Here is a 27,876-nt window from a genome sequence, read left to right as displayed (position 1 = left end):
AGGGTATTCATATATTATGTCAGTAATGTGCCCAGCATAGCTCTGCCACAACCACTATCTTGCCTTTTGTGATCCTTCCGTGGATGTAACATACAAACAGCATTCAAAATAAATTTCAAGATCTTTAAAATAACATTTTAAAATAACATTTTAAATGAATGAAATGAAATGAAATAAAAGCATATTTTAGCAAACAAGTTGGCTGAGCTGCTTATTAGAACAGTGACATTCAATTTGCATACTATAAATAAAGCTAACCAGGCATAGGTTAGTTTGCCTATTAAAATCAGACGCCATCTAAAGTGCTGCTGATTTAAGGAGAAGCATCAAGTTGCATTCTAAATAAGTTATTCACTGCATCTGCTTGAAAAAGAAAAGTAATGATATTATTGAATGCCATGTTTTAAAGTCTTCCTTTAAGATGTTTCATAGACTTGTTTCATAGACTTGATCAGAGCATATCCAGCATATCACAAAATTCAGCCTATCTGGAATATTTACTTCCAGGAAATGCCTCTTTATTTCTATAATGAGCAGATCAATAGGGACAGAGGAAAAATAATCCAGAATGGTACATTATATCTCTACTCTGAGATGTATATATAAAAAATGAGCAACTTCAGGTAAGTTTTGGATATTACATGCACTTATATGTATGAAGGTATGTGTGTCTATATGTGCGAATGACTGTTGAAGTAAATACCTAACACGCCATCTTGTATATCAGAGTTGGACAATGCAATTAGTCTAGCAATCGTACTTGAAACAAAAGATACTGTTTGGATAGAAAATCCTTATACCCTCCAACAAGATAGGTGGCTAGCTCCCAATTTCATCAGTAAGTTGAGTTAATGCATGAGGAAATGAGTAAGTATGGGTGAAGAATGCTCTAAAGAATAACACTTAACTAAGTGTGGAAGTCAGTGTGCTTGTTTCTTGATAAAATATTTTAATTGCTTCTCTAATTAGTAAGGAGGGAAAGAAGTCCCACTGAGCTTTGTGTGCATGTGCTTCTTAAATAAACTCCCTGTCTTTTTAACAATGTTATATAACAATATCCTCTTTCATGTTACCTGATCACAGTCATGTGTAAACTACTGATCAAAGCAAACAGAAAAATTATGTGCTTAAAGAGCAGAGTGATTGCCAACAAGGGAAATTGAGAAAATGAAAGACAGGGGTTTTTTTAATTGAAAAACTGCAAGAAGCATCATTTGACTTCTAATCCCTACAGGAGACTCTAGTCTATTCCGTTTCAGACAACTGGCTGTCCATTAAATGAAGCCTTGATAAAACAAACTGACTTGAGGCTTTATCAGCTGATGAAGCTTCAGAGATATCTGAAAATATTATGATCTTTAAGCAGCTCTGTATTTGAAGTAAAACCATCAATTCAATTTTATGCATTTCTCCAAAAAAAACCCATTATTTTAAAATATAATTTAGGAAAGAAGTTAATTCATTAAAAAATCTTATTGTGTGTTTAATGGACTTCTCAAAGAATGTTTTGAAAGGTCAGATTTTTAAAAAAAATATATTGACATCGTAAAAATGTAATGGTTCTCTGATTCATACGATTTGGTCAGGTCCACTTATGGTTTGTTTTTACTTTGTTATAACAAATATTAACGTAATTCTGAATAAAAATATAGCAGAGATGTGATATTGTATTACACTCCTAAAATATGGAATTTTATTAGTAGAATGCACCTGTCTACATACTCGCTATGTTTGATATAAATAATCTGGTTTAATGTTGAAATGAGATTAAAATACAATACTTCTGATCAATTCACCTGAATACTAGTCCTTTTCGTCCGCCATTTGATTAGGCAGTTCTTATATAAAAGAACTCGAGTTTGTCGCCATGTTCCTCCTTGTCTTGGAGCCTCTGTAGACATTTTGTGTGTGTGTGTAGCCTGAAAAACAATGCATGTGATGTGCACATAAAATTAATTTATACCTTCTTTAAATGCCAGCGTTATGTTTTTTCTAATTCTGTGAATGGTACTTTATCAAAACAGTAATGTAAGGTTTGGGAAACAAACATTTTCATTCTTATAAGGCATTTTGTTATCATGGAAATGTTCAGTAGAATGTTGAGCTTACATTTTTAAACTCAACTGTTCAGTTATATGTACAGAATTTATGTATCACACAGCTTAGACTTAGACTAACTTTATTGTCACGTTGAATGTACACTAATCGGCATACATTAAAATGAAATTTCATTGCATACAGCTCTCAAAGAGTCACCACCTCCAATACACACTACATAACCATGATAAAATAAATAAATAAATATAAAATTATGCAGTTTTTGTTATAAACTGCCAATGAGACAGTTTATAACAAAATTAAAAGCTGAATATATAGAACCTGATAATCGACCTAATAAAAATTGGAAGTCAATGCTTGCATTTATAATGAGAATATTGTAATGAAATCGCCAAATGCCTAATATAAAAGAGTTTGAGGAAACCAAATGAGGTGGGTGGTGAATACATTTTCAGGGGAATGGTATTCCCCAACAAAGGGGCATCACTGCATGTCTTTTTGCTCTCTTCTTAAGCAGGGGCCTTAAGCATTCTCTCTTAGCTTGCATGCACAGGCTGAGAAGCTTCAACATGAAGTAAAGGGACCCTGAGGCATTATAGATCTGAGGTTTAAAGGCTTGATAGATCAATACTGCATGCCACATTTTGCTGTTTATCTTTAGAGGCAAGCTGGTGTGGAGTGCATTATAGTAGTCTAAGCACATAGTGATGAGAATATAAGCTTTTGTTGACAAAGCTTTACAACTCAGGTCCAAACCATCAAATCTGCAGCAGTTAGTAGTTTCCCCAGGCTAAACCTAAATAGGAGGACAACAAAAATTAAAATGTGGTATACTGAGATGAGAAAGAACAGTAAGAAACAACCAAAGTATATTGAAAATCTGAGGAAATCATTTATCTGCAACGACACATTTCAAATCATCTTTATGGCAGAAAGAAACAACAATGGGGCAAATCACTATGTGATTGCATTTTAAGAGTTCATTGCTTGAAGTTCTGCTGAAGTAAGCTGCCTCTTCAAGTTTCAGTTATGTGTTGAATTGTATTTCCAATTCATATTACTTAAAGTCAAGGAGAGTTGCAACATAAGATAGGTTTATTTGCTATCACGGAGGTCCTGAATGCTAGCATCTTATTTAGCAGCAATCTGTACTTTGCTTTCAATATTGTACCCTCTATGATCTAACTTCATTGATGAGAGCATGTCTCAGACTGAATGGCTGCTGTCCAACATTATATTGTAGCACCTACTGAGTAACTTCACTTTCCATTATAACAGGCAAGGAAGCCAATGCACCCATCATTGCAAATATTTCTCCATCATCCACGTAAATGTTCTGCTATGAACAGCTCTGGATTTGTGGCAATCTCCACCTCTACCCCACCCATCCCACCTTCTTCTCTGCTTTCCACCCATCCATCTTTTGGGGTATCATATTGCTATATTCTCACTGATGTATTCTTTTTCATATTTATTTTGTTCTATTACTTTCTGTTCTGTTTCTATTGTTCCTTTTTATTGTTTTAAGCCACCTAGAGTAGCCTCAAAGCAAGATAGGCGGCAAATAAATTGAACAAATACATAAATAATGATGACAGGGTTGCATATAATTGCAATTAGAATGTTGTAGTGTTACCCTGAAAAGTAACTAAATCAATACAAATATCATGCATTTCCCCAGATAGATGATAGATAGATGATAGATAGATGATAGATAGATAGATAGATAGATAGATAGATAGATAGATAGATAGATAGATAGATAGATAGATAGATAGATAGATAGATAGATGTATCTGAAATCCCAAGGAAAGGAATCTAATAAGACTTCTGAATGAGAAATATCGTACATAGCTTACACACACTTAACACTCTTTTTTTTTTTCAAAGTCTTTTCTATTAGCTTTATTGCAACTGACTCAGCCCCCAAAACGAAACAACCCACGGAACCTAAATCCCTATTTAGCTAAACTTTACTTCTGCCTCCTACCTTTTGTTGTTGTTTTTTAAATCCACGCTCACCTCCACTTCCTCCAAAAGGAATCAAAAGGTAGAGATCACTTTGTGAGGCTCCATTTGTCCAGACCTAACCGCACCCTGTGCATTGCAGATCAAGGAGGCGAAAATGTCACCAGGACAGGCAAGTCTGTCAAAGAACCACGGAAAAGTCATGGATTATGGTTGTGGTGACTTTTGTGTAAAAGAAACTAAAAAGCCAGAAGAAAGTTAAAGCCGCAGGATTAGGGCCGATTAAAGTATTTAGGTTCCCACTGAACCTCACCTCTAACCTCGTGTGTTATTGGTACCTAACTAAGTTATCCATCACTATTCGGGCTCCGTACGCCGCCCCTTTTATAAGGGCAGACGTTTCAGTCAGCAAGAAGCCAGCCTAAAATAAGTCTTCAAGGACGCCGGAGAAGCAGAACGAAGCGGTGCTTATTTTTATTTTATTTTTCCCCCCTCCACACCGCTTCGACACCCTTCAGGTTTTGCTTAGTCACGGCGGCGGCTCAGTTTGAAGTGGCGCCATTGGAGCAAGTGCCGGCGGCGCTGCACTGTGCCTCCGCGGCTGGCAAGCGGGCAGAGGGATGCCCTCTTTACGCCGCCTCTCCGCCCAGAGGGAGGGGGCAGCTCTCCCTACACCCCCGCCTCAAATTGTGCACGTCTCCTCATCCTTCCTGATGCCACTTTTTTCCCCTCTCCCTCTCCCGCCCCCATCACCCCCACCTCCCACCCCTCTCCTCCCCACTTTTTTACGTTACGCGGCGCTTGTCTTCCCGCGCCTGCTGCTACCTCGGTCCGCCGCTTCTTAGTCCCTTTAGACGCGCAGCCGGAAAGCAGCCTTAAGGGCAGCCAGCGGCGCTCTCTGCGCTGCAGTGCCTCCTCGTCGTTTCGGATTGGCGGGCAGGCGGCCGACGCCAAAGTCGGGCTCCCCCACCGCCCGCCCTGCACTCGCTTCCCCGAGCCTCCTTGGGGCGGAGCGTCTCCTCGGCTGTCCCCTTGGCAGCTGAGTTGCTGCAGGGCACGATGCCGCCGCCGCCTCCTTTTTAGCTGTTTTGCCAGCGCTGTGGAAGGAAATAACGGTAGGAACTTTATTAGGAGTAACTTTCCCTGTCCCGCTTCTTAGGAAAAGAAGAAAGGAACGGGAAGGAAAGGAAAGGAGAGAAGGGGAGGGGAAAGAAAGGAAAAAAGGAGAAAGGAAACAAGAGAAAAAGGGAAGAGAAGAGAGGAAAGGAAGGGAGAAAGGAAACGAGAGAGGAAAGGAAAGGAAAGGAAAGGAAAGGAAAGGAAAGGAAAGGAGGAAGGGATTAAAAGTGTGGTTTTTGCCTTCCACAATCTGACTCCTTAGTTGCATCAGGATTCAACATTAGGTGGTCCAGGAAAAGGCAAGGTGGATCCTTGTGTCTTAGCTCTATCCCAAACCCACAAACCTGGAGGGTAAGAGTTCTGTGGGCATTTTAAGGATAGCAAGGCAGAGAGATAAATGGCTTGGGGACTGCAGAGATTACTTCTTTCATGTTCTGGTCCTGCCTCAAGAGCATTCCTCAGACAAGGAAGAGGACCCAGGATAAGGCATTTCTGAGCTGAGAGGACCAGTGAGATGCTGGGCAATCTTATAATTTCTGTCTTGCCCAAGACTCAGTTGATTCTATCCCCAACCAAGAACCTTCTCAGCCAGTCTTCAATAACACTTTCTTGAGGATAGATGATATCAGAAGAGAGAGAAGTTGGACAGGATTAGGCCCAGCTGCACACAACTGATAGTATTTAGGGAGGTAAATATTCAGTTTGTGCTTGGTAAAGCCAATGGAATAATGCTATTCTATGAAAGAATTCATGGATGGAAATTGCCAGCGCAAAAACATTTCTGAATTTGTTTAGACACATCTTCTGGCATATCTTGTCTGCTCTTTCTGAAGCTGCCATTTTGATAAATCATGTATGTGCTGAATTTGGACTAAATTTTCAACAGTGGGGTTAGCTTGACAATTTATTATGGCAATAACCAGATATAAACGATTTTTTTTACTAAGCCCAGGACAATTTAACATCACATATTCTCTAGGAAATAGTTTTCTGTTTCGCTGTCACTGATGATGCCATTTGTGAATATATGTATTCAAAATTCTAAATATAGCTATTGAGCTATAAAATATTGCAGATTTCTAGGGTATAATGATCTCATAGAACAGTCCCTCAATTAGTCCAATTTCTTTTCCAGGTATTGATTGTATATGTGTACCACTTAGTATAATGGTGTCCAGGATGATACTTGGATCAACTCTTACATTACAAAGAAATTAAATACCAACTTTTATTATTCCCTTTGTGTCAGAATGTTAAATTGGGTATCTAGATTAGCAAATCTAGATGTTCTATTTGATTTTTTTTTCATTCAAAGCAGATTTTTTTTCAAACTTTCAATAGCTCCATTATTTCTGATAGGAAGGAAAGAAAATATATGTTGTGATGTGCCAGCTAGCTCATATTGATCCATGGTTAGACAACTTTGTATAGAGGCAGCAGTCATAGAACTCCATGACTGCTGGTCCTGGATAGGTGATGGTCCCAAACTAGGCATGTTAAGAATTTGTTAGAGGATGTTAGAAATTCACAGGATCCCAGGTACCCTTCTCTGGACCTCCATTTTAAGCCCTTGAGTCACTTCTTTACTGGGAGAGCAATGGATGTGAAGAAAAATTAAAGAGAAGCTAAGGAAAATCTGTGTATTTGGTGAAAGCAGTTGTCAACCCTGAAGCTGAAAATATAAAGATATAAAATATCATACAGCTACAGATGTCAGAGGTAGTGCATTTGTGTCTGATTATACTCAAAAATCTAATTTCCATAATACTGGGAGGAAAAAGTGCAACTCTTTCCCAGCAAAATCCCAGGATCAGAAGCCACTAATACTAGTTGCAAACCACAAAAGAGGCTATCAATTCGTGCAAGCAATACATCCGTGCCTTGAGGGGATCCACTGGGTAAAATTAGCCTGTGTTAGCATTTAACAAACTGAAAGAGAAGTGAAATACATCCCCTCCCTCCAGTGAATAAAATAAAATTTTATTTCAATTTGACATAATGCTCTGTGCATAAAAATGGAAACCTTAATTCCACAATGGATGATGGCCTGCAAAAGCTAATGGAGTGAGGAGAGTTGGCTAACTGACTGCTTTAATTAAAGAAAAGAATACAACTAACTTTTTTTCTACTTGGAAACCACTTCTGGACTTTATGCTCTGCTTGAGGGGGAAAAATGAAACTTTGATATTGGATTTTGTTGATTAGATAAGTTTATTGTCATAAAAATGGCTAGTATGTGGTATCATGCAAAAGTAAAAAGTTGAGGCGGTACATTACCTTACTCTACTGCACAAGCAAAATTGGAAGTCAACAGTTTTTTCTTTTACCTTTTAGCTTACATTTTTTCCTCTTCCCTTTTCCTTTATTCCTTTTCCATGCTTTTCATTTTTCTTTGTATTTATATTTTGATAAATGAAATTTTAAATTGAAAAAAATATTGGGACTTGAATTTGAGGTGGTTTGAAAGGATTCTTCTTAAGGGATTCTGTATGTGCAATACTTCTGAGGACTTCAATTATATCTTAATATTAAAAACATTTATCATAATGTTATAGTGTAATCTTCTGACTATTGATTATTTAATGTATAAATATTGATTATACAATGTAAGAGTTTAATGGCAGTGAGTTTTTCAAAGTGCTTTAAGACTAATGAGTGCTTTCATGCTGATTACTTTGGAGTTTTAATTATTTACTTAGATATTTAAATGGCAGAGTTATTTAAAAAAATACTGAAATACCAGCAGCACTTATAAAAATAAGGACCCAATCTTCTATTTACTAAAAAAAATGCTTAGTTTATCTCATTTCCTTTACATTCCATAAAACATTTCAATTAACTTTTGAGTTTTGTTGGGAAAGATCAAAATCAACTTCTCCATATTGGGAAATGAGTATGTCTAGTGATCCTCAAAGTAGAAAAGGCAGCAATTTGAATTGTTTGCACTTTTTTATCTCTTATCTCCTGAGTCTTTAACTGGACCTTGGATAAAGGACAGTGACACCTTGCTCTCCAGTTTATCAATATTATTTGTACCGTATTTGCCGGCGTATAAGACGACTGGGCGTATAAGACGACCCCCAACATTTCCACTCAAAATATAGAGTTTGTTATATACTCGCCGTATAAGACTACCCCCTCTTCCGTACACCTTCCACATACCAAATAAAAGGTAAAAGAACATCAGATTTGATTTCAACATGTTAATTTATATTCAAATGCTTATGACATGCAGGAAAACTCACAAGGCTGTGAAAGTATGCCAAATAATAGAACATAAGTAATTTTCCGATTCAGAGCAGGTATAGTTCATAGTTTTATAAAATGTGTGTGTGTGCCTAAATTTCAAATTACCCATTTACCATGACTTGTCATGGACAGGCAACTTTATTAAAAGAATTCTATTTCAGCTAAGCCGGAAAGACACAAATAGGGCCTGCAGAAGCATAATTTTCACTCTGATATTAATTGTGGCAATGTTGCATTTTAAACTAGCCATGATTAATTATATCCAAATTTTCACACCCACACTCCCCTTCCTTTAGCTTTCTGAAAACCCCACATTCGCAGATCCCATTTTAGCAATGCATCTAAGATTTGACTTGCCAGCCACTATCATTAAATTATGCTTGCTAAAATATGAACTGAAATATGAACTGAAATATGAACTACCCTGCAAAGCTGCCCATAATGAAGATAAGTTGATCTTGATGTCAATCCTCCTCAGCCTTTCACTTGTCTTTTACTTGATACCGCTGCCAAACCTGCTTTTCCATCGATACCAGAGTAAAAGGTGACATTGCTCCCCAGCAAGAGAAGACAATGTGGGATGTGAGAAAGAGGAGAAATTGCAGTGAAATTAAGGAAATTAGGTGTTTGTGTTTTTTTCCTTTCCCCCTTCGGGACTGGATCTAGAAAGTTGTCATTTTAACATGAGCGCTCCCTTCTTCTCTTCCCACCCCCAACCTCTGTTTCGCCTTTAAAGAGAAAAAGACACCCATTCTGCTTTTATTGTATCTGACATAGTGGGCTTTAGTTCAGAAGCTGATGTCACTCAACAGGCAAGTCCTTTCGAAAACGCCAGGCCCTGCCTGGTCTTACCCAACGCTGCTTGCCAGGGATCTGGCAGGAAAGAAGGAGTTCCAGATCCTTTTTCTTTCTAGCCTCTCCACCTGCCTTTCCCGAGTCCATCCAAGGACGCGCCTGAAAACCAGGTTGATTCTGGGTAACGTCTAAGCCCCAGAGGCGGGGTCCGATCAGTCCTTCGCCCAGCTCCACAAAAGGTGAAATCGCCAGCGAAGCAAAACAAACGGAAGGAAGAAACCGAGCAAGCCGGGTCAAGAGCTGCGCTACCTCTAGCTGAGCCTTAGCGGTGGTAGGGACCCACATCCCACCTCCGCCCCACCTCAGCGAGAGGGAGCCGGCTGGATTGCGGGCGTAATCCCTCCCTGGCAGAGCTATGGGTAACCCGACGCTCAAGGCTACAACTGAATGCAAAGTCCCCGCTCTGAGATCTGCAGCTAATTTACGAGGAACCCTTTGCAATTCGCCAGCGCCTGCTATGACCTCAAGGAGAGGGAGAAGCGAGCCTCCTCACCAACAAGGCGAAGAATATACCGGCGTATAAGGCGACCCCCCACTTGGAGGCATGTTTTTCAGGGCAAAAAGTCGTCTTATACGCCCGGCAAATACGGTATTTATTTTATTATTGAGAGCAGCCCAGAACATCTAGATTGAAATACTGTACACAACCCAACTGTGAACTTCAGCTAAAAACAATCAAATTTTTTTCTTTAACAAATGTATATCTGCAAATTATATTTGTGTGCATATGTGTATATGTAAATATGTATGAGTATATACATATTGTCCAGGAACAGGAACAGGAAAAGCACTAATATTGAGTTAAAATATTGAGTAAAAGTATTAGTGACATTTAATTATCTGAACATATACAGATTATCTGTATCTTACACCTGTACATATTCTCACATGGAAAAACCCTTTTCATAGAAAGTTAGATTCAAGAAATATCTATCTACAGTATACCAAACATAATTCTCAAGGGAGTTCATTTCAAAAGATGGATGTACTGTAGAAAAAGGACCCCTCCTGCATGTCTGAAGAAGAAAATCATGAAAACCTTTACTTGTGTGGTTATGTTTGTAATGACTATTCTGCAAATCGGTCTTACTCTGCTTTAATTATAAAATATAGCATTACTACTTTATGCTGTGCTCAGAAAACAGAAAAACAATTTCGCATTATTTTATAGCAACTGCAATCTTTAGGTAATTTTCAAGGATAGTTCCATGTAAAGTGTAGAGTAGTGTTACAGTCAAGACTAGCTGTAAAATAAGCCATGGAGAACATGTAATGGTAAATGGTAAACTCAAAACAGTCTACCTGTAGCAGAAGCAAGATTCAGTAAAACGTTTCAATGTTTATAACATTATACAAATAAATTATTCATATTCTTGTATTGGAACAATAAATAGACATTTTAGAATGCTTTATTACAAGCAACAAAGTTCCAGCAAGGCACTTTAACATAATAGCAGCAACAATACTACAGTACTTTACCACTAAAAGTCTAATATATTATTCTAACTATTAGGATTTTGTACAGCAAATTGAATGTGTTTTAAAATCAGAACAATTTTGACATTCACATAAAAGTTATTCATGAAATCAGTGGGATATAAGCAAAACTGAATATGAAAGATGAGGGCAAGGGGTATACCAATTCTCTGAAAAGTATGTTTTCTGCTACCATGCAAATGAGGTTTTTGAAACAGGTCTAACCATCCCTTGTCCCAATGTTAATGAACAGAAAAGAAAACCATTTGAAGAGCTGAGGAAAGCGAAGGATAATCTTCAGTGCTTGTGTAACGTTTAGGAAATGCAATGGGGTTCTTGGGAACAAGAGAAAAAAATGGCTGTAACTTCCCTCTTGCTGTAAAAGTGAGAATGTTTAGAATGAGGGAACGTCAAGATAATGGACAATCCCTTTCCTGTGGAAAATACAAAGTGACTGGCTCAGAAGACAGAAAAACTGCTATGAACAGTCTTAATGATTTAGAAAACATAACCCTAGCTTTAGAAGTACAAACTCCTGGGCTAAAATGTTCATCTGCAGCCACCATTGTAGCCAGGCTCCAAATTTTGGATTGAACAAACTCTTCCAGCTGAGAAAACTGGTTGTGTGGTACCTGCAGTGAGCCTTTCGAGAGTGATGGAGCAAAGAGTGCAACTTTGATACCCATTCTGAGGAAAGAGCATGAATCCCTTGCAAATAGGCTCTGAGAGTGAAAACATGCCATAAATTGTGAGCTAGGTCAAACAGGAATGAAACGACATGATGCACAAATTAATTTCTGCAGTTTACTGGAATACAAGACTACAAACAAACTGGCTACTGCTCAACGAATAAAAAAAAAAACAGAGTTGCTGCACTGACCCCAGCACACCTCAGAAAACTATTGAGTTCAATGTTGGGAAGTCTCTTGAAAGCCAAAATCAATTCTTCAGTCTTCTGATAGGAAAGGCAAAAATCTCCAACACTTTGACTGAGAAAATATATCAATAAACAGTCTCGGGAAGAAGGAAAGTGGTCAATCCCAACTTAATTCTTCAATGCCTGAAAGGACAAAGGGATACAAGAATGACGGGACAGGATCAGATCAACAATACAGAAATCTCTTGAGCAACCACCATGTTACATCAAGGTTAGATTGAGAATTTTAAAAACCCAGTGGCAAAACATTTAGGTATTGCTGCCAAGAAAACCAAATGAATAGGTCCATTGTTAAGTCTCCTGCTAATTATTTTTCACATTTGTATCTGCACACTGCCAACAAAACCAGTCCATGCACGTGGCAGTTTCTTAACAGAAGAATGTGTCAATGGGTTTTCTTTTTTTTTTTAATGTAAGTCTGCCACTGGAACATATCTTTGTGCAAAGTAATGGGACTGGGAATATTTTAAATCCTGAAGAATCAGGATTATGTTGCTTATAGCTTCATGCTTGGTGGTACGAAAACTGAATCAGGCAAACAAAGGGAAAGAAAAAGTAATGTCATTTTAAGCAGCACAATCCTGAGACAGGGAAAGGAAAGGCTATTTCATTAAAGAAAAGTTTTAAGGCAACATGTCACACAACAATATTGCTGCAATAAGAGTTCTTGACCAGTTGCATTTCCAAAAAATGTAGACTAGAAACATCTTTTTAATTATTTCTTTTATCAAAGAATTCAAATAATTTTTAAAAACAGAGTACGGAAATTGAATTAACTTAACATAATAACCTAACTCAACATACAAATGTACAACAAATTAATGCTCTCCAAAGATCATTCATAGATTTAGTTTATATAGACTTATCACACATGTTTATATAGTAAAATATTACTGCAAAAGGTAAGTATATGAGTATTTTCTTGATTTTCCAAATAATCCTTTTTTGGAATAGGGATAGGGATGAGGTAGAGTGTAGTGTAGTGTAGTGTAGTGTAGTGTAGTGTAGTGTAGTGTAGTGTAGTGTAGTGTAGAGTAGAGTAGAGTAGAGTAGAGTAGAGTAGAGTAGAGTAAAACAGAACAGAATTCTTTATTGGTCAAGTGTGATTGGACACACAAGGAATTTGTCTGCGGTGCATAAGCTCTCAGTGTACATAGTTATCACAGTTTCAATCATTAATCATAGGATACAATTTTCTTTGTCTAATGAGTTTATTGTACCTTTAGTACCCTCACATGCAATCAACTTTCTGTAAAAAAAATTGTAGAATTTATTTTTTAACCATCATACTGACAACTTAAGAAATAGCTGGGATAGCTGTAATTTTGTAAATATAAAGATATAGATCTTACGCTTACATCCCAGTCCTATTGTGTTTATGTGTATTATTAACATATTCACTATTTACAGAATAAATACTGAAGATCAATTGGAGTATTTCATATTTAAAGGAAATATTTCATTCAAATTCTACTAAAGTTTTAACCATACAGACAAAATTCTCAGTATTCTAGTTAGTAAAAAATTCTTTTGAAAATAAGATTCTAAAATCAATCATGGGTTTATAACCAGATTTTTCTACAGTTATGTTTTTCCACCAATAATATGGAAGTTAAGATAGATCATGGGTGATGAAATTCAGAATATCAGGTTCTACAACAGAAAGCATATACTGACTCATTAAAAAAACTTTTATCAAAGGCAAACACTGGAGGTACTGTATATAAGATAAATAAAGAGAATAGGGTCAATTTTACATTTTTAGATGTTGAGAATCAATAATATTTGTACTCCTAATTACTAGTAATCATTTTCTAATACATAATGAAGAATGAACATAATACATAATGGAGAATGAAGTAACTTCAAGTAATAAAAATAATCCTTTTAAAAAACCTGAAGAATGTAGACGCTGAAGTGTGCTACATGGAATATATCAGAAAACAACTCTTTCTCCTTGGGTTCGTTCCCACCAAAGCATGCTATTTAATGTTCCAAAACTGTCTTCTTCTTCTTGCTCTTTGGCAAGTTCCACGAAAACCTACAAACAATACAATTTTTTTAAATGCAACTAATTATCTAAACTCTTTTGATTGATCAAAGTCATAGTAGGTGGTAGAGGTCAGTATTCATGAGCCTATTTGTTAGTAATTATGGCATATGGAAAAATTTGACTTGGCATGTAAAACAAGAATATAATGATAAGTTTAAATTAATCAATGAACTTGTGACTACTTTCATATCTGGTGCAGAGATGAAAGTCAAGTTTACTTATGAATGAAATGAGTAAAATCAGAAATTCAGAAACTATGGATGAGTGAGTATCTTTTCAATTATTGTTGGTTTTATATGGAATTAGAAAACACATGTATATAAGCATTAGTAAGTATAATACAGGAAAATTATTTGGAAAAATCTGAGTTACCTGTTCAAGGGTTGCTTGAGAAAAGCTGTACTCTTCAATATTAAAGGCATGTTTTGCTGTTTAAAAGAATTTAAAAAACTGTTAATTGTCATTGAAAGACAGGTATCAAAATATTCAATATTAAGATACTTTTCAAAACAACCAATTCCATCTGATGCCAAAATCATTGAACAATTAGATCATTCCAAAAGTCCATGCACATGATTTATTAAATTACTAAAACTACTAATTGCTGAATTGAGACCAAATCAAGTTTTGTGTGTACTCTTAGTTAATCTGTTGGAATGCTTTTCTCAGTTGGAAGTTATTTCAATTAACAGGAGAAATTCTGTTGGATTTATTTTCCTCTTCAAAGTTTCTTTGGTGATTTTGAAAAGCAAGGGGAAAAATCAGCAACTGTGTACTAGTGTGGAACTGGTTTCCATTCATGGATGTACTTAGTTCAAGCACTGTTTACAGGTTAAAGAAAAAAGAATGTTCATTTCACACACCTCTGTAACAGTTCTAATGTTCAACTAACTTGTCTACACAACCTGAAAGCAAGTCAGAAAGGCTAGAAATGCAGTCCTTTGAATTTAATCACCATAATGTGACTGGGAACATGAACACAACATCTGTCTGCAATATATTAAAGATCATGTGATCACGTGGCTGCTCTGTGCAGCTGCTTCACAATCCTGCAGATACAGTTGCCTCAGTGTGTTGCAGATAGGTTCATGCACTTTATGAGACTGAAACAAAAACAGTTTAAAACTTCATTTGTTACAATCTATATATATAAAAGTGAAATACCACTCATGCGTCATCACAAAATCTCCAGAACCGTAAAGCCTACAAACTTGATATTTGGCATGTATGTTCCTCTTGGCTTCTAAGTGCTCACGAAGAAAGGGTTTTTCAAAATGATTATCACAGCATTAGTATTTCCTATATTATTATTAACACACTCTGATGCTAAGGAGTTCTACTCCCCCTCGCCACCTGAGAAGAAATATGTTCTAAATGCAGAGGATAGGAGTTTCAGTTTCACTTTTAGTTTCACAGCGCCAAACAGCTTTAGTACATAATAGTTGAGCTAAGCCACGCCCAGGCTCCTTGCTGTCTCCTTGCTCACAGCAAATACTGTTTCAGTTTCCCACCACCCCTCAACTCTCTCACACACTGACAGGACGCTAGCCAGATGAATACCAATGGATGCTGGTAGGCAGAGGCAGAATTTTTTCCCCCTTATTTTCCTCCTCAAAAACTAAGCCCAACTACATAGTTTCGTAGCAGAGCATGGGTATCGAGCTAGTAGCTTGATATATATTAAATGGACCTGATTGAGCAGAAATGGATGAAACCATGACATGAGATGGCAAAATGATGAGGATGGATTATTAAGAAAGTGAAAAGATTAACAAAGAGACAGACATTCTAAGATTATCAGTTCACTTAGTATTCTGCTACCTTACCTTCCTCAAGTTTGGAAAAAGACAGGGCAAGTGAGTGGACATCTTCCTTTGGGATTTTGTATGATAAAATTGACCTAAAACTGCAACAAATAAAAAGAAAGGAAGTGTATTCCAAAACAAGTAGTTTGAATAATATTAGATTTAGGTATATTAATGTAATGTGATTAGATATTTCATCAGACACCAGGATTGTACAGGAGGGTCAATGACATCAAAATGATAGAGGCAACCAACAAGTGAAGCCCTGCCCCCTTTTAATATGTGTTGTACATTGCACACAAACGCAAAAACAGTATGTACAGTCACTCATCATTTTGAGAATATTGACCTTGCCTATGGACATCACTGATAAATACAACTGTTCTATCTTTGCTTTATCCATTTATGAATAATAAAAACTACTTATTAGATACCTTCATTGAGATATAGTATAAATCGGAAAGACGGTGATTACAGAATTCCATATTGTATACTAAATATAATTCATAATTTAATAGCCAAACCAGTAAATAAATGTTAATCACTGAAACATGTTTAGAAACAATGCACTCTAATACAATTGACTATATGCTCATTGCATAAAACCAGAATTAATGTAAAACCGCCAAAATTAATGGATGGAATAATCAGACTGTACACCAGGGCTGTCAAAGTCCTGGCCTGTGGGCCAGATGCGTCACGCAAAGGTGGGGAAGTCTCAATATGTCACGTGAGGCCGCCGTGACGACGTGAGTTTGACACCCCTGCCCTAGACTAACTGGCAGCCATATAAAAAAGCTTTTCAACCCCTTTGAAAGGCCAATAAACTTTATAGAGATGAAAAGACAAAATGGAAGCTGATTACAGAATTGCAAGGCCAGGATCCTGAAAGAAGCCAAAGACTACAATTCTGAAGGGAGAAACTGAAGGATGGTCTGGTGCAAAGGAAATAAGGAGTAAAAAGGATTGCCAGGGTTAAGATAGATATTGAGAAATTTGTGACCAGAGAGCTCCAAATATAAGTACCAATGGTTTTAACTGGGTGTTGGTTCAAATAAGTAGAGCCTTTTGGTACAGAAGAACCTGAGCCTTTTGGTACAACAGAACGTAAGAAGATTGGAAATTATTCAGATCATTGCACATGGAACTATGCTAGACCAAGACCTAAAGAGGACACAAGGAGGAACACCTGCCAGAAGACTTGCAGTAATCTAAGTGTACAAAAAAACCACAGCAACCACTAATAAAGCTAGTCTCTTCTCCATTGTTCCCCATCCTCTTCCTACAATTATTCATCACAACTTTGTTTTTATAATATTTATCTTTTCATTTATCTTTTTATATTTTTGTAATATATTTTGTCTCTGTTATATTTATAATTTTTGCTTATATTAGGTCATTGAACCGCACCCAGAATCACTTTTTGTGAAATGAGTGGCTACACAAATTTGATAAATACATAAATGCAAATTAGTGACCCTTGCTCTAAGATTACCAAATGGGCGTTCTGAGATGGGAGGCTATAAAGAATTGATAAATAAATACAAATAAAGCCAGCTGATCATCAATAAAAAAAACTTTGAGGCTGCAAGTGAAAGAAATTAAGACACCCAAGGTCCCTGGAGACAAATAAGCAAAGACACAACGCAGAACAGGAAGGATAATCAGGCCAAATATGATGTCTGACTTATGCATATTCAACTGGAGGTGATGGGAAAACATTCAAGAGGAAATGCTAGTAAGATACGGGCCATGCATTGTCATCAAGGGTCACAAAAGACCAATAGACAAAGCATTATCAGGGTATCAATGATACTGAAAACCTTACCTGTAAATCAAGGAACTGATAAATAAATAAATAAATAATCCAGTAAATCAGGGAACTCAAAGGATAAATAAAACAGAATATAGGACCGATCTCTGAAAGACATTTAATATAAATGGAAATTGCTGAGAGTGTAGTCCACCATGCAGTATTGCAGAGGAAGGAGAAGACAATTTTTATATCAATCATGCACATTGGCAATGATGCTAAGGAAGCATAATTTAACCAGCAATATTTGGTGGTTGAGACTGTCAAATACTGCCATCGAGTCCAAAAAGGACTGGCAATAGCAATAAAATATTAAGATTTTAGCACTGAAATATCATTCAGTGTTTGACAAAGTGTTTTCTTAGTTGAGTCCCTGGCTGAAATCCTGATAGTTATAGATTAAAAATGTCATTAGAAGACAATAAAAAAATCAATTGTGGGAGGATACTCTCAGAAACCTCAGATCAGAAAAAGGGAACAGAGACCAAATCCAGTAATCTGAAGACAAAAAGGGATCCAAGGAAAATTTCTCCAATAAGGACAAAAAAGGAACATGCTTTAATATATATATATAAAAGAAGACAGCTAGTAGATGAAATGGGCATTCACCACTTTATTAAAGGAAAAAAGTCCCGAGTCCTTACAAGAAAGAGAACAGCTGGGAGACAGTACACTCTGTAGTTTAGTAGTGGATAATGCTAATAACAAAACAAGGGGGGAAACTGTTGAGAAGTCCTGGTTTGAAAAATGAATGACAGCTTGAAACAAAGCTTGCTTTGTCTCTTGCAGGTGTTGAGAATAATTATCCAAAGTTTCTGCATCTGGTTGGAAGAAGTTCTCTCCAGGTGCTTTTCTGGCCTATTGGCAGCCATCTGAAGGACACCAGGTCAAGTAACTGACACTAAGATTGAAGGATGTTGAAAGCTTTTCCAAGGCTTACTCTCTGTCCCATCATAGGCTAAACAAAATTAAGGCTAGGCTATTTGAATTTCAATTTACAAGGACAAATATCCATTTTTATTATCATATTTAGAAACCACCCAACTCCAAGATGTAGTTGAAATGAAACTTTCTAAAACCCTTTTAAAACTAAAATAGCCTTTATCAAAAGGTTAACAAGAAATCTGAATTTCAGACATAACAATCAAAACACTATAAAAGGAGCTTAGAACATAGATACTTAAGCAAAAAGTATTACAAATAGGAAACTGAAGAGACACAGACAACGAGGAATGGAACTGTGAAATGATCCCCACTAATCCTGTAGTGAATGACTATACAGGTACACACAGATGGCAGCCTCTATTTTAGCCTTAGTGAAAAGACTGTACATCTCTAGGTAAGGGATGAAAAATTAAAAACTACAATAAAATCCTATCAATATAATTATCCTGTAATATTAGACCTGCATATAAGAGTTCTAAAATAAATAAGTATATTTGTACAATATATACACATGTCAACATTTATCATTAAGATTCTAGTGATTAGATGTAATTTTCTATTATATATACCGAAAATTACAAGAAACACTAAATATGGATTATATGAAAGACATTTTGTCCTTGGAGACTAAATGCTCTGCAATTTTTAAAACATCCTATTCTTCCTTTGGACACAAAACCAGTTTCTTTCAGGACCATACTGTGAACGGACCATGTTACAGCTGGACCAGCATGTTCCATAAACTAATTATATAATACATTTAATTTCATACATTAACTGGTGAATCTAAAGTAGAAGCTTGGGCTTCTCAAATTGCATCTTTATGATTTTTTTAAAATTGATTAAAACTTAGAAGTCAAGTTTTACCTAGCTGATAAAATCAGATCAGATTAACTAATGGGAAGGGCCTAGAGTGAATTAAGCACTACTATAATCAAGCATGTCGCCATCCATCCATTATTCTCTCTAATCCTTATGCTGAGTGTAATGAGACAGCTCTAGTATGAGAAGGAATTGATTAATAGCCACTTGACTTGTAACAACAGCCTTTTACCTTTCCTGAGGTCTTCCATTGGGAAAGATACGCAAAACTGCCCTTTGGAGCTGTTCCTTCATCTGTAAATCTGGAACTTCTTTTAATTTCATTTCTAAGAAATATCCTTTGCCAAATTTAGTCTTGAGGTGTTGAACTGTACCAATGCACCTATCAATTGTTTGGGGCAGGAAGAAGAGAAAAGCAGGCAAAAATAGATTTGATGTTAAAATCACTGTTGGTGTTAATTGAAAATTTGGTTTCTTTTTTTCCCCAATACCTCAATATCTAGAGAAGGTACCTCAATTTTCCAGACACCAAGATAGCCACTCGATCACACACAGCTTCTGCTTCTTCCATGTAATGAGTAGTCAGAATAGCTGCTCTCTTTTTACTTTTAAAGGCTGCTCGGATGGCTTTCCTATCAAACATAATAGATACTCAGGAAAAAATAGTCTTGCTAAGCCAACTCCTCTTTATATCATACAGTCCCAATCTGATTAGTGTAAAGAAATATATTAATCTTTCCCAAAACTAAAGCTGCAGCTAGGAAGAACAAGTGGGAACTAAATCCAGGTAAAATGAAGCTGCTGCTGGTAAGAAAATAAATAAATAAATAAGGTTCTGTTCTATTTTAGATAACATTGCTCATCCCTTGAAAGAGTAAGTTTAAAGTCTGGAAATGCTCATTGCTCTTCAACTCTTCCAAATATAAATAAATGATGGCTAAGGCAAGGAGTATTATGTATTTATTTGGTTTCTATGTTCCTCCATTCCAAAAAGCTCTGAGCAACTTTCAGAAAATAAAAAAAGAGATAAAGCCAATTAAAAAAAATACTTAACAATTAAATATAACCAAGCTGTTATGCCACAATTCATAAATAGAACTCACTTTGTTAGATACAAGCAACCATAGCTACATGTAAGAGTTCAAGTTGACTACTTTATTTATTTATTTATTTATTTAGTGTATGGCATGTTAACACATGGAATCACTGAATGGCTGGCTGCCTCTGAAAGGAATTTTTTTGGGCAGTGTTATCTTTACCTGCAGGACACCTGAATGCCGGTAGGCAGTCGGGAGGCTCCTTTCTTGTCTCTCCATGGTTTATTTGCTCACAGGAATCAAGCCGCCAACTGCTGACCTCAGCGGTGGTGCAAGCCCCGCATCTTACCATGTAAGTCATCACGGCCCCATTACTTTATTATATTGTACCTATACAAGAATCTCTCCTGACTCTCCCTTCTTTGGGAACAAATATAAAGTTCCTGAATCTTAGGGAAGACAGTCCTCCATCTCAAGGCTTGATCCCTCCTCCTTGTCTGGCTAGTAGTTGCCCAACACGCATCTTCAATAAACTCTAATAAAAATAGTTTTTATGACTCTTTAGAAGATTAATTGGGAGGTCCCCCCCAAACAGGGAGTAAGCTGTTCCACAAGGGACGGGGACTATTTATTTATTTAGAAATTTTATATTGCTGCCTATTCCCACATGGCGACTCAAGGCGGCTTACAGGAATATAAAAACTATCATTGAGAAAACTTGATAATGGGGTCCCTGCTGATAATATTGTCTCCGCACAAGGTTATTCAGAAAGCCTTCTCTGACTGTGTCAGGCAGGCAAATTAAACCTGGAGAAGACAGCTTCAGAGAAATTTAAGCCCTGAGCCATAAAAGTAATAGCTAGCACCCTGAATTGTACTTGGAAGCTAATCAGCAGACAATGCACCTCCCATAATAGAAGCATTAGATGGCCAGGTCAGGATGCATCCATAATTCCTGGGTCGCTATATACTTATGTTATTAGGTATTTCTGCTACTTTTTACTAGAACTTTGCTAATTAATAAGGTGAGCTAAAAATTGAGTTTACAGACAATGGGATGAGGAATGGAAAGAAGATGTGTTTTATGAGATAGTGATGAGTTTTTTTTAATAAAGCCACTTTTGGACTTTTTGTGAGAAAGTAGGGAACACAATTTTTATTTTGGGATTTATTAGAATTATACAGAATTATAGAAGTAATTAGAGTGAGAGTTAAGATGCATTTTTATTTATATATGTACCAAAGAAAGTTGAAAGCCATTTACTATTTTCTTTTTCTTTCATATTTATCTTGCTTTTTCGTCTTTATTTCCTGTTTTCTTGCTTTTAGTTTACTTTTGTTTTCAAAATTTAACAAAATCATATTTTTAAAAGGGGGAATACATCCGCATCTCATCATTATCATGGCTGGTTGCATAATCAGCCAAATGTCTAGACTGGATTTGTCATTTTTATCCACCTATCAAATCTTTCCAAGGACCTGGGATAGGCAGATCTTATCTGATAGTGTTAAAGGTATCAGTCACAGGATGTAAGCTGTTCCAAGTAAAGCTGCCTTTTGCAACTGATTGATGGCTATTTTGTCAATGCCGATGGTGTTCCAAGTGGTGCTCCGGCCATTTTGGAATTGCACCCAAGGCACCTATTACTATTGGTACTACCTTTGCTTTCTTTGCTCTTATTTCTAACTGAAGGTCTTTGTATTTTGTGATTTTTTTCCAGTTCTTCTGTTCTGCTGCAACATCCACTATCCAGCCTTTTTCATCTCAAGTCTGGAATGTTATGTGATGAGTGCTCTTTGAATTCTAAAGTCCCAGAGCACTTTAGCTTCTTCATTTTCTATTACTTTGTCTATTTTTAGTCTCACCAGTTCTCTCTTGCAGGCAAATGGTATTATTTGCAGATATTCCAATGCACCATAATTGCTATTTTGTCATGCCATTGTTTGTAGGCAATCTGTGCAATCTTCTTGCAGAAGCTAACTTGGCGATCCACTGTTTCTTCCATTTCTGTACAGAGATGGCATTTGAAATCTGTTGCTCAATATTTTATCTCATTTATTCTCAATTATGAGATGTAGTCTTAACTCCCACATCCAAGTTATTACTTTTAAAAAGCAATTTACTAAATTTTCTCCTTCAACTTGAGCTATAGCCATTAAAAAGAAATCTTTGAGTGAGGTTATGTGAGCCTGTCTAACATTAGTATCCTCTAGCCATGTTTTGCTTTTTGAAAACTTATTACTGAGCCTAAATTAGCTGATGGGTATAATATTCTTAGGCTACAATATTTTTCAGAGGAAAATAGCAGCTCCCTTTAAACAAATGCTGCCTAGTGATACTTTAAAAACTATGATCCTGCATGAATCCATGAAACTGAATCAAGACCTCTGCAATCTAAGATTCCCCAAATTTATTAAACTGGACAGTAAGACAAAAATGATTAAGGAGGCAAATGGTAACTAGGAAAGGTGAGCAAGGATGATAGCAGCATTTGAATAAATGGAAGTTATGCCAACAATCTGGAAATTTGTGGTTATTCTTGTAGAACCTCTGCAGCAATAGGACCTGCATTGTGCTGTATGTCATAATAAATGTGTTATTTTTCCAAACTTCCCAACTGAAAATTATTATTCTATTTTAAATTTTACTGATGTTGCCATTTTCTATTTCAGGGTTAGAGAACAGATTCTCTTCCAGTGGTGAATCCCCCAGATTATCTATGTAGAATGAAGAAAAGCTCCCTTTATCAATTGTCAGAGTTTTATATTCTGATGCCTTCCCTGATCAGAATGTTGGGTGCCACCCAGTCAGACTGGCACTACTGCATTCTCTAATCTGCAATTAATTTTACACCTTCAAAGAGCAAAGAGAAACCATGAAGAAAACAAGGAGAGTTGACGCAATTGTTAGGTAAGAGAAGTTTCTATCTCTGTGTATTGTTTATGGCTATTTGTTTTGAAAGTGTTTTGAAATACAAAGGCCATTAGTCTTTGTTAGGGTTTTGGGAATTAACCCCTAGCAGAGTATTGCAGCAGTAGTCAAGCCAGGAAGCCAAACGAGAGTGGAAGGGCCCCAGAGTATACACACACTGAACACAAACACTGTTTGTAGTTTAAATAGTTTTTAATCCAGTTAGAGTTTAAGCATTGTCATTCAGTCCATTAAGTCATTCACAGTATTTCCATCCAGTAAGACTCACTAGTATAGTCCAAGTTAAGAGTCCTTGCAATATCTTTATCAGCCGATAAAGATATCTTCTCCTCCTCCGGTTTCACTCTCCAGAGAAACAAACGCTGGATATTCAGCAAACAGTAGCAAACAATAACAGTTCAGTCTCAGGCACTCACAGTCAGTAATCACAGTTAGTCGCAGCAGCACACAGTAACAGTTACAGCCAGTTACAGACAGAGACAGTCAGCATCACAGTAAGCTTTCCAGCTTCTAATGCTTCCTTATATTGTAACTTCTAACCGCACCCTTAATCGGCTAATTGCCTGCTGCATTGTGCTTAAAGTGATAAGCACTTAAACCATGATATCTAAGTTTTATATATTTATTTCACCCAAACCATATTTGGTATCAATGTTATACCTAACATACTCCCTTTGGGTGAAATAAATATATAATACCTTTACAATCTTATCCCATATTTTTCACAACTCTCCTGGTGCTTACTGGCACCTTGGGCTTTAGTAAAATTATCAGCTAAATTGTCCTCCGACATACAGTACTCTAGCTGAATCATCTTACTTCTTACAGATTGTCTCACGTTTAGGTATCTTAGATCTGTATGCTTGCTCCTTGTTTTTACTCCAATATTTGTGGCCATTTGAATTGCTGCCTGATTATCTTCATGTATAATTATAGGATAATCTACAGTTATACCTATATCAATTAACATTTGTTTATACATTATTAATTCTGTACATAACAATGATAAACAGGAGAATTCTGCCTCCATAGTAGACAAACTTATATGCTGTTGTCTTATTGACTTCCAGCCTATTAATGTATTACCCAGCATTATGGCTGTTCCTGAAGTCGACTTTCTAGTGTCTCTTTCTGATGCAAAACTAGCATCTGCATAAGCACTCAAAATTAAATCACCCTTTGGTTCTAAATACAATGAATAATTCATTGTCTTTTTTAAGATATCTTAATATCCTCTTAGCTGCATTCCAGTGTCTTTCACATGGTGCAGAATTGAATCTAGCCAACTGATTCACGCAGTACGATATATCTGGTCTAGACCAATTACTAATATAACTCAAACTACCAATTAAAGATTGATAAATCACCTTATCAAACTCAGGGCTTTGTACATCAGTGTTGCTAAACTCCTGACTCATTGGAGTCTTAGCTGGCTTACAAAGCTCCATCTTGTAATCTTTTAGCAATTTGCTTATCTTATCTTCCTGAGATATCTTAAAACCTTTCCGTGTTTTCTTTATATTCAAACCGAGATACTTCTTTATCTCCCCTAATTGCTTGATCTTTATTCTCTTTCCTAATGATGCTATTATTTTATTTGCTTCATCATTAGTTTCAGTTATCAAAGCAATATCATCTGTGAATAGTAATAATAATGATACTTTCCCATTTGTCTCCCTCTTAAACAGACATGGATCGACTAAACCAGCTTTAAATCCTATATTGTCTAGTTCCTTTACAATATACTGGTTCCATTCATAGCCTGATTGTTTAAGACCATAGAGACTTTTCTTTAACAACCAACAATCATTATTATCCTTTTTTCACTTTTAATACCAACAGGTTTTTTCATATAAATAATATGTTTTAATGGGGCGTGCAAGTAAGCAGTTTCCACATCTAGATGGTTAACTATATAGTTTTTACTAGCTGCCCACACTAAAGCTGCCCTCAAGGTTGCTGCCTTAAGACTAGGTGCAAACACCTCATCATAGTCATTAGCAGTCTGCCTAAAACCTTGTGCTACTAACCTTGCCTTATGGATTAAATTACCATCTTTATCTGTTTTTACCTTAAATATCCATTTGCAGCCAATGGATTTCTTTCCTGCAGGTAATTTTGCATTTTCATACACCTTCATATCTCTTAATGAATTCAGTTCCTTATTCATTGCTGCATACCATTTTTCTTTTTCCTTATTAGGATACTTTTAATTTCTTCAACAGAATTAGGAACTTCATTAATCTGGCACACTGTGTTAGCCTGGTACCTATCAGGCGGTCTAGATACACGTGTAGTTCTTCTGGGAATTACAGGGCTTACAGGAGGACTTTGTTGAACTACTACCTGTTCATCTTCCTCATCCTGTTCAGCTATTGAATCTGTTTCTTCCTTTATGGGCACTATTTCATCCTGTATTTGTCTCTTTACTTTATTTTTAAAGTTACAGGGATAACTAATGGGATTTCTATAGGATTCAATAATTACATCTTTATTGGCATCCTGTTCTAATTTCTCCCATCCTTCATGTTCTAGAAATTGGGCACTAGCACTACATAACACTTTAGATGTGCCTTTCTCCCAAAATCTATATGCCCTATGGTTTGCCTGATAACCAACGAAGAAAAATCTTTTAGCTCTATGTTGCCCTTTTTTTCTAAGTTGGGCAGGAATATGCACCCATGCTGGTGCACCAAATGTGTACAGGTAACTTAGATCAGGTTTCCTGCCATGCCATCTGGTAAATGGTATTTCACCTGTTGTTGTATTAACAACGTTGTTCAATATGTTATTAGCACACATTGTAGCCTCCCCCACAAACTATCAGGTAACCCAGAATCATTTAACATTGTTCTAACCATTGCCTGTAGTGTTTGGCCTCTTCTTTCAATAAAAGCGTTATGTTCTGGCCTGTATGGAGCAGACTTCTTATGCTCTATTCCAGCTACCTTAAGTCTGTTCTGGAATTTGTTATTAACAAATTCCGTGCCATTATCTGTCACCAGGGTTATCAGTTGACGTTTAGACTTTCTTTCAGCAAACCTAAGCCAATTGAAAAATGTTGATATGTTTCAGTTTTGCTTTTCATTAAATAGCAAAACCCATATCTAGAATAATGGTCCATAATGCTCAGTATATATCTAGCACCCCCATACTGGGTTTCTTTGGACCTATTATGTCTGCAAATACTACTTCTAAAGGTTCTTTTGTTTTGAAACCATTTAGCCTATTTGCAGGCAATACTTTGCTCTTATCTTCACAGCAAACATTACAACGCAAATATTTATCACAAGATTTTAACCTTATTCCTTCAGATAACTCAACTGTACGTTTTAGCATTTTAAAATTTACATGCCCCAAACGCCTATGCAATAAATGGATACATTCATCATGAGGCTTTATATTATTAAATACAGTTTGAGCCTCCTTTTCTTACTATTATCTAAGACATATAATGTTCCATTTAAAGCTGCAGTTACCCTTTTGTTATCTTTTCAATTATGCAATTATTATCTTTAAAAGTAATTACATAACCTAATTTATCTAATACCCTTACTGAAAGCAAATTAAACTTTAGTTGCGGTACATACAACATTTTTATATCCTGGTTTATGTACGGACAACGTGCAAAACCTTGACCTTTCGCTTTCAGGTTCCAGCCATTGGCAAGAGATATATGTTGAGAGCTTGTAGACATTTTTATAAATTTTGTCTTATCTCTTGTGATGCAGTGGGATGCGCCACTGTCAACCACCCATAAATTATTCTTCACATCAGAGTTGCTAAACATGGCTAGTTCAAATGCTTTCTTTGGCTTTTTTACATTCTGGCTTTTTCTCTTTTTGCAGAATCTTGCCAAATGTCTCTGCCTCCACAATTAAAACACTTTTTAATTGTGTATGCCGTTGAAGATAAATTCTCTTCTTCCAGGTGCTTTACTTTGCTTTGCTGGTTTCTTTCAAGCTTTGAAGATAATTTCTCTTCTTTCTTATCTTCTCTCAGCTCGTCACGCTCACGCCTTCTTCTGGCTTCTTCTAGTAGCCTGCCTGTAATCTCGGTTAATGAGAGGCTTTCTTTTGGCAATACCTCTAACGAAGTCACATAGTCATCATAGCTTTGATCTAATGAAGATAATATTATGTAGACTTGTTGCAGTTCATTAAATATAAGCTCTTTTTCTTGCAAATCTTGAAAAATGCTCTTCATACAGTTTAAATGAACTAACATATCTCCATTCCTCTGAAGATGCGTTCGAAAAAGCTTCCGTGTAAGATTTATATGTGCTCCTACACTGTCCCGAACATAAATCTTCCTGAGGTTCTCCCAGCAGTTTGCAGCATTTTCTTCTCCACGAATATGGACAAGCTGCTGATCACATAGAGTCAGTCCTATGATGCATAAAGCCTGCTCATTCTTCAGTTTAAAGTCTTGTAACTTTTCTTTATCATCATCATTAGCAGGATCCCAGCTACTCACATCTGGTGGGTTTGCTATAATGTCCCACAATCCTTCTCTGCGTAGAAGTAAACTACATTTCATTGACCATGAAACATAGTTTGTTCCATCCAGCCTGGATATCATGGACAGTTGTGACAAATTTACTTGTGCCATTACTCTTCAGATATTTTGACTATTTTAAACTAATTAAAACAGTTTGTTTTTACAGTAATGTGCAACTCACACCAACTCTCTCTGCTATATCCTGGTTAGTTAGACTATGCTGCTGGGCCCATAACCAATGTTAGGGTTTTGGGAATTAACCCCTAGCAGAGTATTGCAGCAGTAGTCAAGCCAGGAAGCCAAACGA

At 36.5% G+C, this 27,876-nt stretch overlaps 2 protein-coding genes across 8 annotated transcripts in view; both read right to left on the bottom strand.

The window, feature by feature from the left end:
- Positions 1-4,202, bottom strand: part of LOC113417418 (cholesterol transporter ABCA5-like) — a 48,024-nt gene extending 43,822 nt beyond the window's left edge. For 2 of the 5 annotated variants that reach the window (XM_087956057.1, XM_087956055.1), the window contains exon 1: positions 1,797-1,919. Coding sequence is in view for 2 of the 5 variants with exons in the window: in XM_026675811.2 (XP_026531596.2) it covers positions 1,797-1,901 (105 nt within the window). In the remaining 3 variants the exon portion in view is untranslated. Of the gene's footprint in view, positions 1-1,796; positions 2,043-4,048 lie in introns of those variants that run through there. The other 3 variants (XM_026675811.2, XM_087956054.1, XM_087956056.1) reach the window with 3 other exon arrangements.
- A 6,440-nt stretch (positions 4,203-10,642) lies between these two features.
- LOC113417422 (cholesterol transporter ABCA5-like) overlaps positions 10,643-27,876 on the bottom strand; it is a 75,626-nt gene continuing 58,392 nt past the window's right edge. For 2 of the 3 annotated variants that reach the window (XM_087956051.1, XM_087956053.1), the window contains 5 exons: positions 19,613-19,732; positions 19,333-19,482; positions 15,542-15,621; positions 14,088-14,143; positions 12,736-13,703 (listed from right to left, as the gene is read on the bottom strand). In XM_087956051.1, coding sequence (XP_087812177.1) covers positions 13,599-13,703; positions 14,088-14,143; positions 15,542-15,621; positions 19,333-19,482; positions 19,613-19,732 — 511 coding nt within the window. In that variant the 3' untranslated portion in view covers positions 12,736-13,598. Of the gene's footprint in view, positions 11,786-12,735; positions 13,704-14,087; positions 14,144-15,541; positions 15,622-19,332; positions 19,483-19,612; positions 19,733-27,876 lie in introns of those variants that run through there. The other variant, XM_087956052.1, reaches the window with a different exon arrangement.

Source organism: Notechis scutatus, chromosome 2 (genome assembly GCF_049901735.1).
Source record: "Notechis scutatus isolate UNSWTSFEM ecotype Mainland chromosome 2, rNotScu1.2, whole genome shotgun sequence".
NCBI classification, from domain to species: Eukaryota; Metazoa; Chordata; class Lepidosauria; order Squamata; family Elapidae; genus Notechis; species Notechis scutatus.
The sequence above is the reverse complement of the archived record's forward strand: the minus strand, read 5'-3'. Positions and strand labels throughout refer to the sequence as shown.